This window comes from Melozone crissalis, unplaced genomic scaffold, assembly GCF_028551555.1.
Source record: "Melozone crissalis strain CALT ecotype California unplaced genomic scaffold, PUWL_Pcris_2 ptg000013l_1, whole genome shotgun sequence".
Taxonomy (NCBI): Eukaryota; Metazoa; Chordata; class Aves; order Passeriformes; family Passerellidae; genus Melozone; species Melozone crissalis.
In genome coordinates this window covers 195,750-208,703 of record NW_026535791.1, presented here as the reverse complement: position 1 = coordinate 208,703, position 12,954 = coordinate 195,750, and the positions used below count along the sequence as shown (strand labels likewise).

General features: G+C 34.4%; 1 protein-coding gene across 2 annotated transcripts in view; it reads right to left on the bottom strand.

Moving 5' to 3' along the window:
• DYNC2H1 (dynein cytoplasmic 2 heavy chain 1) overlaps positions 1 to 12,954 on the bottom strand; it is a 148,061-nt gene that overhangs the window by 24,652 nt on the left and 110,455 nt on the right. For both annotated transcript variants that reach the window (XM_054271485.1, XM_054271486.1), the window contains exons 83-85: positions 9,272 to 9,388; positions 3,819 to 4,028; positions 896 to 985 (exon numbers count right to left, since the gene is read on the bottom strand). In XM_054271485.1, coding sequence (XP_054127460.1) covers positions 896 to 985; positions 3,819 to 4,028; positions 9,272 to 9,388 — 417 coding nt within the window. The remainder of the gene's footprint in view (positions 1 to 895; positions 986 to 3,818; positions 4,029 to 9,271; positions 9,389 to 12,954) is intronic.

Here is a 12,954-nt window from a genome sequence, read left to right as displayed (position 1 = left end):
TACTATTAACACTAATTTCATCCTGTTACCTCTGCATATTTTGTATGGGAGGTGCACTCCACACAGAAGCTCAATCTTTAATCTCAGACTTCCACTAAAAATAAATCATATTTTTAAGGAAAATTGCATGCAGTTTGGTCACAACCAAATGAAAGTCGAAGTTGCAAACATTAATGTACTCTTGAAGCTTACAAACACACTGAATCGCCACAAATTATGTCTTTTTAATACTAAAGGCTGTAACAATCAGAAAAAAGAGAGATGGGACAAAGTTCAACTCCAGTTATATGACAAATTAACATCTGAACATGCATTAACTTGTTGCTATACATATTTATATTTTTTCCTGTTTTGTACTTTAAACTTTTTTAGAAGGAAAGGTTAATGAAAAAATAAGTATTAGCCAAAAGAAACTGTTTGCATAACAAGAATATTATTAATACTTCAGAGACATTTATTTGACAGTTTCTTTAAAAAAAAAAATGCCTAGAAGACACATGGCACTCAAATCTTTCTTCTGAATCTGACAGTCAACATAAATGTTGACAAAAATCTTGGTCTCCCATTGGACAAGATGTGTTAATCACGATCAAAACCAACAGCTTTCTACTTATTGCCTGGAGGCAACAAAGATCTGTCCTTTCTAAAGTAGTCCTCCTCTCTTTCAGGTTCTCACAGTTTTCTCTGTATGTATCCAACAAAGATAAGGAATCTGTTTCCTTAAATACTAATTAATTTAGATAAATTATTGATCTTTAGATTTTTATATACCTTTTCACACATCTAAAATTCTTTTGGACCTGTGTTTGTAAAGGTCTACTGTAGTGGAATTTACAAAATATACAGTGTCACTGAATACCAGCACAGTGAGTAAAAAATGACTCTTTAAAATTACCTGTATAGCAAGTGCTCGAGCTACAAGACTTCTAAGATATTGCAAAGGATCTTCTGGACCTTCCCACTTGCTTTGCCATGTGGCAGGACACTGAAATAAAAATATATACACTGAAACTATCAAATCCACTGTCATTTCATTTTAAGTTGGGAACTTGAATAAAAATAAATAACCTGGAGATCAAATATATCTACAAAAAAAAGACAGCACCAGTAATATAATGATCAAGAACATACAACCTCAAACAGCAAGGTTGGATCCCTGCTAATTCTTTGTGTGACCCAGCCACAGTGTTAATGGAGAGCTTGCAAGAACCTCTGCTATTCAATAAGGAATCAGTTGTTTCCATAAATATTTCCAAAAAGCCTACGAGCATTATGCCTTGGGAAGTCACAATGTTATCTTTCAACTGCAGCCAGTTTCCCACTCCTCTGCTGTAGCCTCCTCAGACTTTAAAATGCAGTTGTGTGGCTCTGTGATGAAGACAATCTGGTTAATTCCTCTGCATGATTATTTTCTCATCACCTTACAGCTTTTGTAGAGCAACACCAGAGAAAAAAAGGCCTGCAAGACTTCCCAATATAAATTTTTCATTGATTTCAAAAAGAAAGGCTTAAAAGGGCATCTCTTAAACTTCCTCCTTATAAGATAAGGATAGAAACACTAATTTTACCTACTCCACAGGAATCTAAAGCACACTGAAAGTGACTGCAAGATTCCCCTACTTATGAGAAAGAGAATTAATGTAAATCAGTACCTGTGGAATATTGTACACTACTGAAGATGCCAAGCAGAATCAACAGTTTATACTGTTTAATATTTACAGCTGCATTTTCCAGGAAGTTCCCATTCTAATAGAATATGTACTGAACAGGTATTCAAAATCCGATCCCAGAAGTTTGCAAAAAAAGGTATCTTCCAAAGTAAATAGACTGTATTTACCTTTTATAGATAAAAACCAAAACGTAACGAGATTCAAGATACTAATTAAAAATTAATTCAATAAACTAGAATACATACAAAACAATTAATAAAGGACAGTTAACTGCATGGGGTTTTTCCTAACTGGATTTTTTGAAAATTATTTTTTATTTGAGACCTTGCATTTTTGCAGCCTCTTCTACTAGATGTGCATTTACAAGCAGCTCATCAATCTATCACTTACAAGGCATTTGCCTAATGCTGTTAATATATCAATCTAAATTACTTTAAGTCTAAAGAAATTGCTTAGCTAATTGTTATTATGCAAGTGTATCTCAGATGTGCTTATGCTCTTTTTGGGTGGGGTGGAGGTAATTTTCTTCACAGTGGATAGTATGGGGCTAACATAAGAATTTTACACAAATACAGCACATGGCCAAACTTTTACATGTCATACATTTATTGAATTTTACATTCCTATTCATAATCCAGCAGTTTCTTCAAGTGTTATAATCTTAAAAGAGCTACAATCCTAGTGGGTTTAAAATACAGCTTTTGAAAAATAATCCTTTGCTACATAAAACATGAAAACGCTAAACAAGAAGAGCGTATAGAAAACACATGAAGAAAATCATTTTAGGATGACAAATTGAGTGAGGTTTAGCTGCCATGCCAAGAATGTGGCATTAGCCTCTCTGGAAGGCTGCTGAAAAAATTGCTATATGGTCACAATCCAATGAAGTGATCCATGTCAAGGAAAGTGGGTTAGTAAGCAGATGAAATGACAGAAGCACTGGTCAATACATCAGGAAGCACTGAACCGATGCTTGTGAGAGGTTAAAATGCACAGAATTTTGAAGAAACTTTTTGAGGCAGTGATCAGCTTCACAGCTCCTGCCAATTCCCACAGAAGAGTGCAGCTAAAGCACACAAGCAAGCCATGCTCTCTTGCTCAGTAACAATAAATATAACTGTAAGAGCTAAAGAATGGCCATTACATGTATCCCTTCCATTCACTATGACTTGGACTTAGTGTCAGTTTCTACCACATAGTCAAAACATGTTTTAAAAGGCAATGAGATTGCTAACAAGAAAACTTAATTTAGTCTGACTGTACAGCAATTTTGCTAACAAATGCTGTCTTGTGAATCTGAAATGACAACAAATTTAATTATTGTTTTGATTAGAATTTGATTTATCAATAAATGCATAACAATCTTTTCAACAATACTTGTTTGTCACATGAAGATAAACAGGATGTTAATAGGAATTATTGTTCGTTGCAGAAGCAATCTCATTATCTATGCATTTGCATTGACAGAATTTATCAGTGGCTGGAGGCAAAATGAAACCAGAGCTTCATGTCACATCAATGTTTGACTATCTTTTAACTCAATTATCTAGATATTAATGATAGAGCATGTATATTTGCTGTCACTAATTGTATCAGTTTATAAACATGCCCGGTGTAATACCAAAAAAGATGGAGAAAGTACATATAATTCTGACTGATTTCTTGTATCTCAATAATATAAGGTGAGATGATAAATTGGTATGATAGGCACAGTTTTTCTGGCAAGGTATGGCAATACTCCATACTGAATAAATGCAAAGAGAACTATTATTACAATTTAAATTTTAAGAAAATATAAAAACTAAGTAAGGGGACAGATTTACATATTCTACTGGCTAATGCATTTGACTTATCTAGCATGACTTGCTATTTGAAATTTAAATAGTATTCCACAACTTCTAAACTTATTGGATTTGTCTTTTGGAGAAATCCTGATAGGAGAGTAATACATTCAGAAGATTCTGCAAATACTGCTGAAAAATTTTACAGAAAAAACGGGTTTTGTTTTAGAGTTTCTATATTTAAAAGAACTCCATTTTAGAGTCTTTATCAATAAAAAAAATTAGAACATGAAAATAACTATTAGTTCAGTTTCCTTGGGTTTTTTCAATGCTTATTATAACGTATATTCATTACAAAATTACTTACCTTCTGGTTTAACAGAGCACTTGCTAGTTTTTGTACTTCAGAACTCAGCAGCGAGGTGCCTCTGATGACTTTACTTAAAGAAGCAAGTGACTGATGGACGCTCTGCACAAGGCGAATGGCATTGAACTGCTCCAGGGTAATGAATGATAAGATTGGAGATCCTTGTTGTTCTGCAGGAGGAGACACCTTCTGATGGATAAGGTTAGAATTCTAAGAAAAAACATGGGATATCCAGTTAATAAACTCAGGGAAACTATGGTGTTGTACAACACATTATTTATTTAATTCATTATACGTCATATGACCTTGTTAGCTTTGAAGTAGTAGTGATATCATCCCTTTTCTGACACTGAATTATAACTATATAATTCAGTGATACTTTCAGTACTGTCTGTGACATATTCAATAAAGGCACCACTCTTCTGAAACAAGTCTGTCTATCCCGTTACTTCAAAAGTTCTTGAATTGCTGAAAGATCTTCACTTAGCTGAATCACTGCTTTTAGTATTAATGTGCTAATATAAAAAGCAGTAGAGTACTCAGCACAACAAAATTTCATTGGGTACTGTAAACTATGTTGCCAGTTCTTGCTTCCTGAGACTAGTTCAACATGGAATTGAATTAAACACTATAAACACAAAATAAATATCATTTTATGTGTAAATCTTGAGTAACTAAGACTCTGAGAAGTACTGCTGCTCTTACACTGCCGTTTTTACTACTTACTTCCCTTCCATTAAAGCCACTGAAAATCCAAATTTATTCAATAATTTCAAGAGATGGTGCAATTTTAGAAATCTTAATTCATATGCAACTTATTACATAAATATATTTTTGCATGTGTTTGGAAACTGCCAAACTGTAATGTGGCAAGATGCTGCAAAGAATTCTAGTTATAAAATTAAAAACCTTTTAGAAAATTCTATAAGGCACAAATGCTAAAAGTAAACCCTAGCCTACGGGAAAAAATGTTTTGGTATTTCAGTTTCTAGTAATTTAGGAAAGATAAAATCAGATTTTATTTTCTCTAAAATACGTTTTTTAAAATAACAAGTTTTGATTATTTTTCAGGTTAAATAAATTTCTGAATTGTCACATGGCAACTTGCTTTTCAGAAGGCACAGGATATTTACCTCTATAATCTTTCCCAGGCACTATGCATTTGGCAGAACATTTACATTTTTAATTTCAAGCTCATATTCCACTCAGCTACCAAGCTAAAATATGAGAAAAGCTAAATGAATGAGCAATACTTTGGCTTATGACTGACCAACAAAAAAATTAAGGATAAAGTTTTCCAACACTGTTAAAAAGGTATACAAGAAAGTTACTGATCCAAGTGCCAAAGCATGCAGTATTTACAATTGTTATGCTTTGCATTTTTTCTTTGCATGCATTCAAAAATCACAGTCTCACATCAGTTTTTCTGAGACCATAATTTGCTGAGGATATGTAAATTGTAGTACAAAACTAGCATAAACTAGCTGATAATTTCTTATTGAGGTGTTTAATTGCACAAAATAAAGAAAACCCAAGACATTCCACCTTGGAGGGTTTGCTCAATCTTTGACACTCTCATAATTCACAAAAGCTTGTTGAAAAAGAAGTCCTTTAAGTTCCTCAATATTGTCCTTTACAATAAGAGTCTCCTATGAATTTCACATTCATTTAATCACTCTTTCTAGTGCTTTCCATTGAGAATTTTTTGAAACAACCCATCTATCATTTCCATAGGAAAATTAAACATAAATACCAATATCAGCTTATACATTTAACGTCCTATTACATTCTCTTAAAATCCATTATGTATATAACTCATATCAGCTTTTAAAATACGTGTATGTTCATGACCTGCTCAGGAATTAAGATGAAGAACTGCTGAAGTACTGGGTGTTTTTCCTAATCATAAGAAACTGAAGGTAGATTCGAATCTTTAATATTAAATACTATATTTGGCTACCAATATTAATCAGGTGTATTTTCAGATGTTGATAATTTTCCCTCTTTCAGTTCTGTATGTATTGCTATCTTAGTATAAGACTTCATAAAGTCTCACCTAAACTGTACCAGAGCTTTACTTTGTTACCTTCTTAAATGCAAGCTTTTGCAAACTCCAGTATGTCCGGAAAACTGCCTCCTCAGAAATGTAACAAATGCAATGAAAATAAACTCATATACCTTTACTAGTTCTGCATTTGATTCAAAATGCAGTTTTGGTGGTGGTGGTGATGGGTTTTAGAAATCTCCATTGCCCTTTTGATGTACCTGTTTTGCCTCCTCCTTCGAGACTCTCTGTCTATTTGTTTTAGATATTAGCCTCTCACTGTTTTTCACATGGTTTTCATAATTGAAAATAAAATAAAGAATGACCCTATATTTCTGTTTCACTGATTGTCCTTCATGGAAAAGACCCTGTTGTTTTTATAAAGCTGAGATAGCTAATGAGGTACCAGGAATGTGGGGCGATACTTGGGGCTGTTCTGCACAGTGCCAGGAGTTGGACTTCAAATTAAATGGCAGGTTCATGAGAGTTTAATTAACTTGGTAAGTGTCAAGCTGTTACTAAATCATGCTGCAAAACACTGTAAAAGCAGTTTTAGGACAGTATTCTTTACAAGGATGTTTTCAATCAGAAGAATTAATATGTATGTTTTCAAATGAGGCTAATATAGGTGAAAAGGTCATGACATTCTGCATTAGTTCAGAATGGCTTTGCTTTTGTAATTTCAACACAGATGAACAATGATTTGAAGCACATTTTAAGTCTCTATTTCATTTAAATAAAATTCAGTTAAAAATTTCAGAGTCTGAATTCTGGCTAGACTAATAATCAGTGGATGAAGGAGAGGCAACTGCCATGATTCTATTCTTATAGATAGATACTGAATAATAAACCTCCCAGTTCAACAATTTCAGGATATCTGAATAATTAGTTGCAACAATTACCAGGGTTTTGCATCATGTATGATCTGAGAGAAAAAATGAAGCCCTGCAAATTACCAGAAATATTTCCGAAAAAGCAACAACATGTAAGTCCTTGCTACCCTATTAATGTAGAAGAATCATATCCCATTCAGAAATGTCTAAACTGAAAAAAGCTAAAATTTCCAAAGCATATCTGCCATTTTTGCTGTTTGGCTACAAAGAATGTTATAGGCTCTGAAAACTGAACAAAAATAACTCCTATTAACAGAACCACAAAACAGCTGAAGATTGGAAGGAATCTCTGCAGATTGCCAGGTGCTCAAAGCTACAGCAGGTTGCCCAGACCTGTATCCAGTCTCCATCCAAGAATATGACCCCTTGCAGCTTTTCCACATAGACTCCAGCCAAGTGCCAGGGGTAGTGTGGAGCATATGAAGCTCCAAGGGGTCACAGTCTGAGGGCCAGACCAGCCTCAGCAGGCTTTCCTCAACGTCCCACAGCTGAGCGCCTGGAAGGCAGCAAAACTTCCTAAACAACAGATGAGGTCAGAAAATGGGAGCATCCTTCCCCCAGCTGCAGGGAATTGCTCACTGCTCTTCCTTACCACTTCCTCCTGGTGCTTCTGTGTGGATCAGGTTCAGTTGGCTTTGGAGTTTCATTAAGAGTGCAAAGAGAAAAATATGTCCACACTGCAAGATTATGATCAATCATTGAGATGTAAATTCTACAGGATATACTTATGTCAAATGGTAAATTTTGTTGAATTTCAGAATTTACAGTACATAGATGGACAACACTGTTTTCAAGGTATTTGTAAGATAATAATTTTTTAGTTAATTCTTGATTGACACACTCAACATGGGAATAAAAATGTTCAAAACAACTTAATCTTTGTCTACATATTAACAAACTTCTGAGGGTCTTTTTGCCTCTGGAATAAGTTTTTTTTTACAGACTCCAGGAATACTTTTTTTGAAATTGTACTTCTTTATACCTGGGAAACTGTATTAATTTCATATTCTCTGACCATTCATGCATAAATAAAATAATTTATGATTATTAACTTAAGCAGCAATTCAACTATCTTCTTCATTCCAATTTCCAGGTCTTTAAAAATTCTGCAAACAAAGATGATACCTTCCTTTAACTATCAATCTAGAATGAGAATGTAGTACTGCATGCAATGTCTGTAAAATATTAAAAATGTCCAGGCCTTTTCAAAGCTGGAAGCAATTACTGGTTGAAAAGATAATGAAAACTAATTTTGATAAAAATATTATTCAAATTTTTTTGAAACACTCAAGAAAATGTCCCCGACACAAAAAAATAAAACCTATAAAAGGTTTTATCCTTTTATAAGATATAAAAGGATAAAAGCCATCCTATTCTAAAGGATATATTCAAAAGATTAATTTAATTATCTGCTATTGGCATAAAACCTTTAGAAAATCAAAGAAACTTCAAGATAATATGGAGTCCTTGAATGTTTTGGGTTGAAAAGGACCCTAAAGATAATTTAGTTCCAGCCCTCCTGAACAGGCAGTGATACCTTCCATAGACCAGGCTATTCAAAGCCTCCTTTAACGTGGTTTTTTATATTTCAGGGATGGAACATCCATTAGATCTCCGGGAAACCTGTACCAGAGCCTTAACACCCTCTCAGGAAAGAATTTCCTACTATCTAACCTAGACCTACCCACTTGGCATGGATTAGACGAGAATTCAATGAGACTCGAAAATGTTATGGTAAATTCTAATGTGTACCTCATGTCACTTCTATGTATGTGGTCATTTGAGTAAGGGAAAGGTTTTTCCCATTACAGTGTGGGTGTGTACCAGACATAGTTTTAGGCCACAACATCTCTGATCTCTTACTTGATCATTGAGGAGACAAAATAATGGCCTAATGTCCAAGTGGGCACCTAGCATGAGGTGGCAGAGACCCTTCCCAAGTGTGCATAGTGTCTGCATTCATACATATCATATCTAAATGTATGTCTGGAATAAGAATTCAATGGGTGGAAACCAAGCTTTACAACATAAGTTAAAAAACACCAACAAACTGAACTAAGCAAAACTAACAAAGGAACTTAAAGGGAGTGATACTGGATACTGCAGAGGGGGTTTTCATGAACCTCAGTTTAAAGCTAACACCATATTTCAACACTATTAATACTTCATTGTATTTGAAATCATTAAACATCACCTTGTGAATACCAGATAAATGAAGAGACTAAATAAAAATCTAAAGTGCATTAGCATTTTTCTTGGAAACACACAAAGGATTCTAGTCATATGTTTTGAGTGTAAGCTCACCTCCACATGGAGAAAAAAGGTGATAGCCTATTGTATCACATACAGACTTCACAGCTAATTATGCACCTAACATTGTACTTTCTAACTCAAATGGATTTAATTTAGTTTTTCTCCTCTTATGTTTCAACACTTGAGATAATTCGTTAGATTACATTTTTAATGTATTTACCAGGAAAAAAAAAGCTGTCTTTTCAAATTAGGTACAGTCCTACCTGATTAAGCTTCTTCCATAGGTTGAGAACAGGAGAAAGTTCTGTTGACCATATTTCTCTGTCAAATTTGCTGCCAGCAGTTAGTGACCTACTCAGGATCCGAAGCTGTGAAATGACCTGAGTGATGAGAATACAAATGCATTCTTGAAGAAAGATAAACAAACTTCTTTTAGTACAAAAATGCCATACACTAGCAAATACTCTTCAATTTATCTATGAACTATCCTTTCCTGCATACTTAATTACTGATCATGGTCTGATCAAAACACAAACAATATCCATATTCAAGAACAAAACATACTTGAACTTCATTCATATTAAACCTAAAAAAAACCCCTACATATTTTCTTATCATAGTACTTGTCTTTGTCCAATTATAATTTAAAAACTAATGAGGTGCATAATTAAGTAAAAAGCCTCTTTTCCATAAAATTTAGAGACAAAACTTGAGCTCTGCCTTTAACTAGGCTCCATCTGTAACTAAAAATTTAAGGGGAAACAAATTCCCAAAATATGTTACCAAATACATACAATAACTATCACACACCAAAACTCAAGACAATCATAGGAAATTCAATCTGATCTGACCAGGATCTCTTATTTACATATTCATGCCACCTCAACCTCTTTAAATGCATAACTATTAAAAAAACAAAGCATGAAGTTAGAAAAATAACTGCAAACCTTCCAGAAAGGAGTGGAGCTTCTAGTTCATTAGGTACAACTGCCTTTTAATGTTAACAACCCTAGTAAGTTTACAAATCAACTGATAAAATACATCCATACATTTGGAACAAAGACCACTGAAATTAAAATTCTTCAGTGATATTGCAGTCTGTCTCTTAAACTCTATATAACCCTCCTGGTATTTTTGAGGCACTTTCGTTAAATTTTAGTTATTTTTCACTGAGTATTTTTTGCAAGGCATGTTAGAGAACAACTTATTAATTCTCTCCTCTTTCACTTCACAATAAAGAATTAAGCTTCATAGCAAAAATGTATTAATCATTCAGAAGGTCTGGACTATTTAATTGTAACACAGACGGAGGGAGAAAGTCAAGTTGTTTTTCTGCTGGGATTTGACTTATTTTCTAGTCTTGAAAGATGTGCAATGATGAAGTGCTTTCTTTTGTTTTTCATTTTCTTTCACTGAAGCAAACCTCTCCTTCCTATTTATCAGCCTTGATAGGGACTGTGAAGCACTACAAGATAATAGTATACCCAATCATCATTTTAACTTCTATAAACAAGCTCTGACCATGAGACTGTGGTTTAAAATCCTGAAAGAAGAATTTAAGGGCAGTAGTAGAATCACAGTCTCAGAATGTAGCAGATTTCAGCTTAGTCAGGGATCTTTTTAGCAGGAAGCAGTTGGCAACTGTTTTGGAGAGCAAAGAGGGGCCAAGAGAGCTGGTCAATCCTCAAGACAAAAATTCTCAAGGCACAAAACCAGTTCTTTCTGATGCAGAGGAAACAAGCATGATAAGCAAGTCAAAGAACAATCATGACAGAAGATCATCATGGATGTAAAGCAAGTTAGTGACCTCAAATCCTAGAATATGCTGAGTTGGAAGGGATCCACAGGGATCACTGAAGTCCAACTCCTGGCTCTGCACAGGACATCACCAAGAGTCAAACCAGGTGTTTTCTGAACTCTGTCAGGCTGGTGCTGTGACCACTTCCACTGGGGAGCCTGTTTAGTGCCCAACCACCCCCTGAGTGAAGAACCTTTTCCTGATAGACAACCTAAACCTCCCCTGACACAGCTTCAGGCCGTTCCCTCAGGTCCTGTCACTGCTCACCACAGAGCAGAGATCAGTGTCTGCCCCTCCTCTTCCCCTTGCAAGGAAGCTGAAAGCTGCAGTGAAGTCCCCCACAGAAGATGGGGACAAGGATGGACTACCCAGCAAGGGTAGAAAGGCATTGCTCAGTTGTGTTGGGGTCAGGTAAGGAAAGCCAAACCTCATCTGAGTTTAAAAGCAGCAGTGTATGCAAAGGCCTAAAAGGGCTTCTGGCAGTATTCTAGTAGCTAAAATGAAAATACGAGCTACTGCTCTTTATAGCTTCTGTTACATAAAATAACATTTCACCCTCCCATTCTCATAACTTAATTTTAAACTTTCATAATCCTTTGTGTACCCCAGCTATTGTGTATATCAAAAAAGATTCTTGTTTAATTTAGCGAAAAATTATTTCTCTGATTAATGTTTTGATCGTAGTATCTTTATCATTCCAGCTATTCTTCCTCATTTTCACTCTGCACATATGCAAATGTTCTGACAAGCAATACAGATAATAAACACACATTTGTGCCTTCCAGATATCATTCTTTCAGCTATAGTTTTGTATCTTTTAATTTGTTTTTGGGTAGTTGCCTGCCATCATTTGCTAAGCAATAAAACATTTATATGAAATACACTTTAACTGGTAATTCAGAATGTGGTACTTCATATAAACTTGCATATAGTGCATACTATAAAGCTGAAAAATGTTTATATGATTGCTTTGTGAATATAGGGGTTTGAAAACATTAACTCTGGTATTCATTTTCAAAGTGCCTTTAGAGGTACAAACATGCATCTCCATACAGCTGAAATGAGTTTGAGAAGTAGTGACTGCAAGGTAAGTAATTAAAGTATTTTTCCATCTCTACTGTACAGTGTTAGCTGTCTTTTTCTAATTATTTAATTATAAAATTTGTCAATATAGTTTAAATAGGAAATACAGTACCTATTCTTTATTTGAATTATTTTTTTCCTTCATTGTGCCTATATGTGTTTCTGCTTTGTGAATTTCATCAAAGTAGTTCAAAAATATTGGGTTATCATTATCAAAATTTAAACACTTAAATTAAAGGTACAGAATCAAAAGAAATCAAGTCTTAACCCTCTCTGTTCTGGAGTACTGTAACATACAATGATCTTCATCAAATGTTCATGTAACATCATTAACTCTTTACAGTTCATCCCATTTCTTTTCTCAGGCATAGCAGGCATGATGGTAGCATACTTTACTCCAAAAGTTTCCATGATAGCACAGTTTTTAATTCACCATAATTTTTTTTTTAAATTTATGGGTTGGGCTGAAACTTTTTGTACTGGTAGCTCTTTCAGCCTGAATATTTTGTTTTTCAAAATTATAACCTAGAATAATCATTCACGTTCAAGACACAGATGAAAATACATTTGATTCATATCAAAAGACTCGGGTTAACCTCACCTTTGAACTGCTTCAACACCCCAAACTTTTGCTAATGGGCTACAAATTTAATGGCAGGACATCTGTCCGAATTCAGGAAAGAATTACAGATTGTAAAATAGTAACACATATTACTATTTAAGTATGATTACAAGTTTGATATTAGAACTTGCATGGTGCAAGTATTTCATTCTCACAAATCCCAGTGAAGTTCCTTACAGGGTTGAGTAGTCTATACTACTTTGAATCAGCTAAAACTTGAGAAAATGTTTACTTTCTTCTCTCAAATCAGTCTCTATCTGGTTGTTATGAAAATGAAAAGGGAAATGTATTTTTTTAAATAGGATCATAGAACAATTAACACTAGAAAGAAGCTAGGGAGGTCTCTAGTCTAATCTCCTATTGGAAGCATGATGAGCTTTAAAACCAGACCAGGTTGCTCAGGGCTTTATCTGGTTTTGAAAAATCTCAAATACAGAGACTGA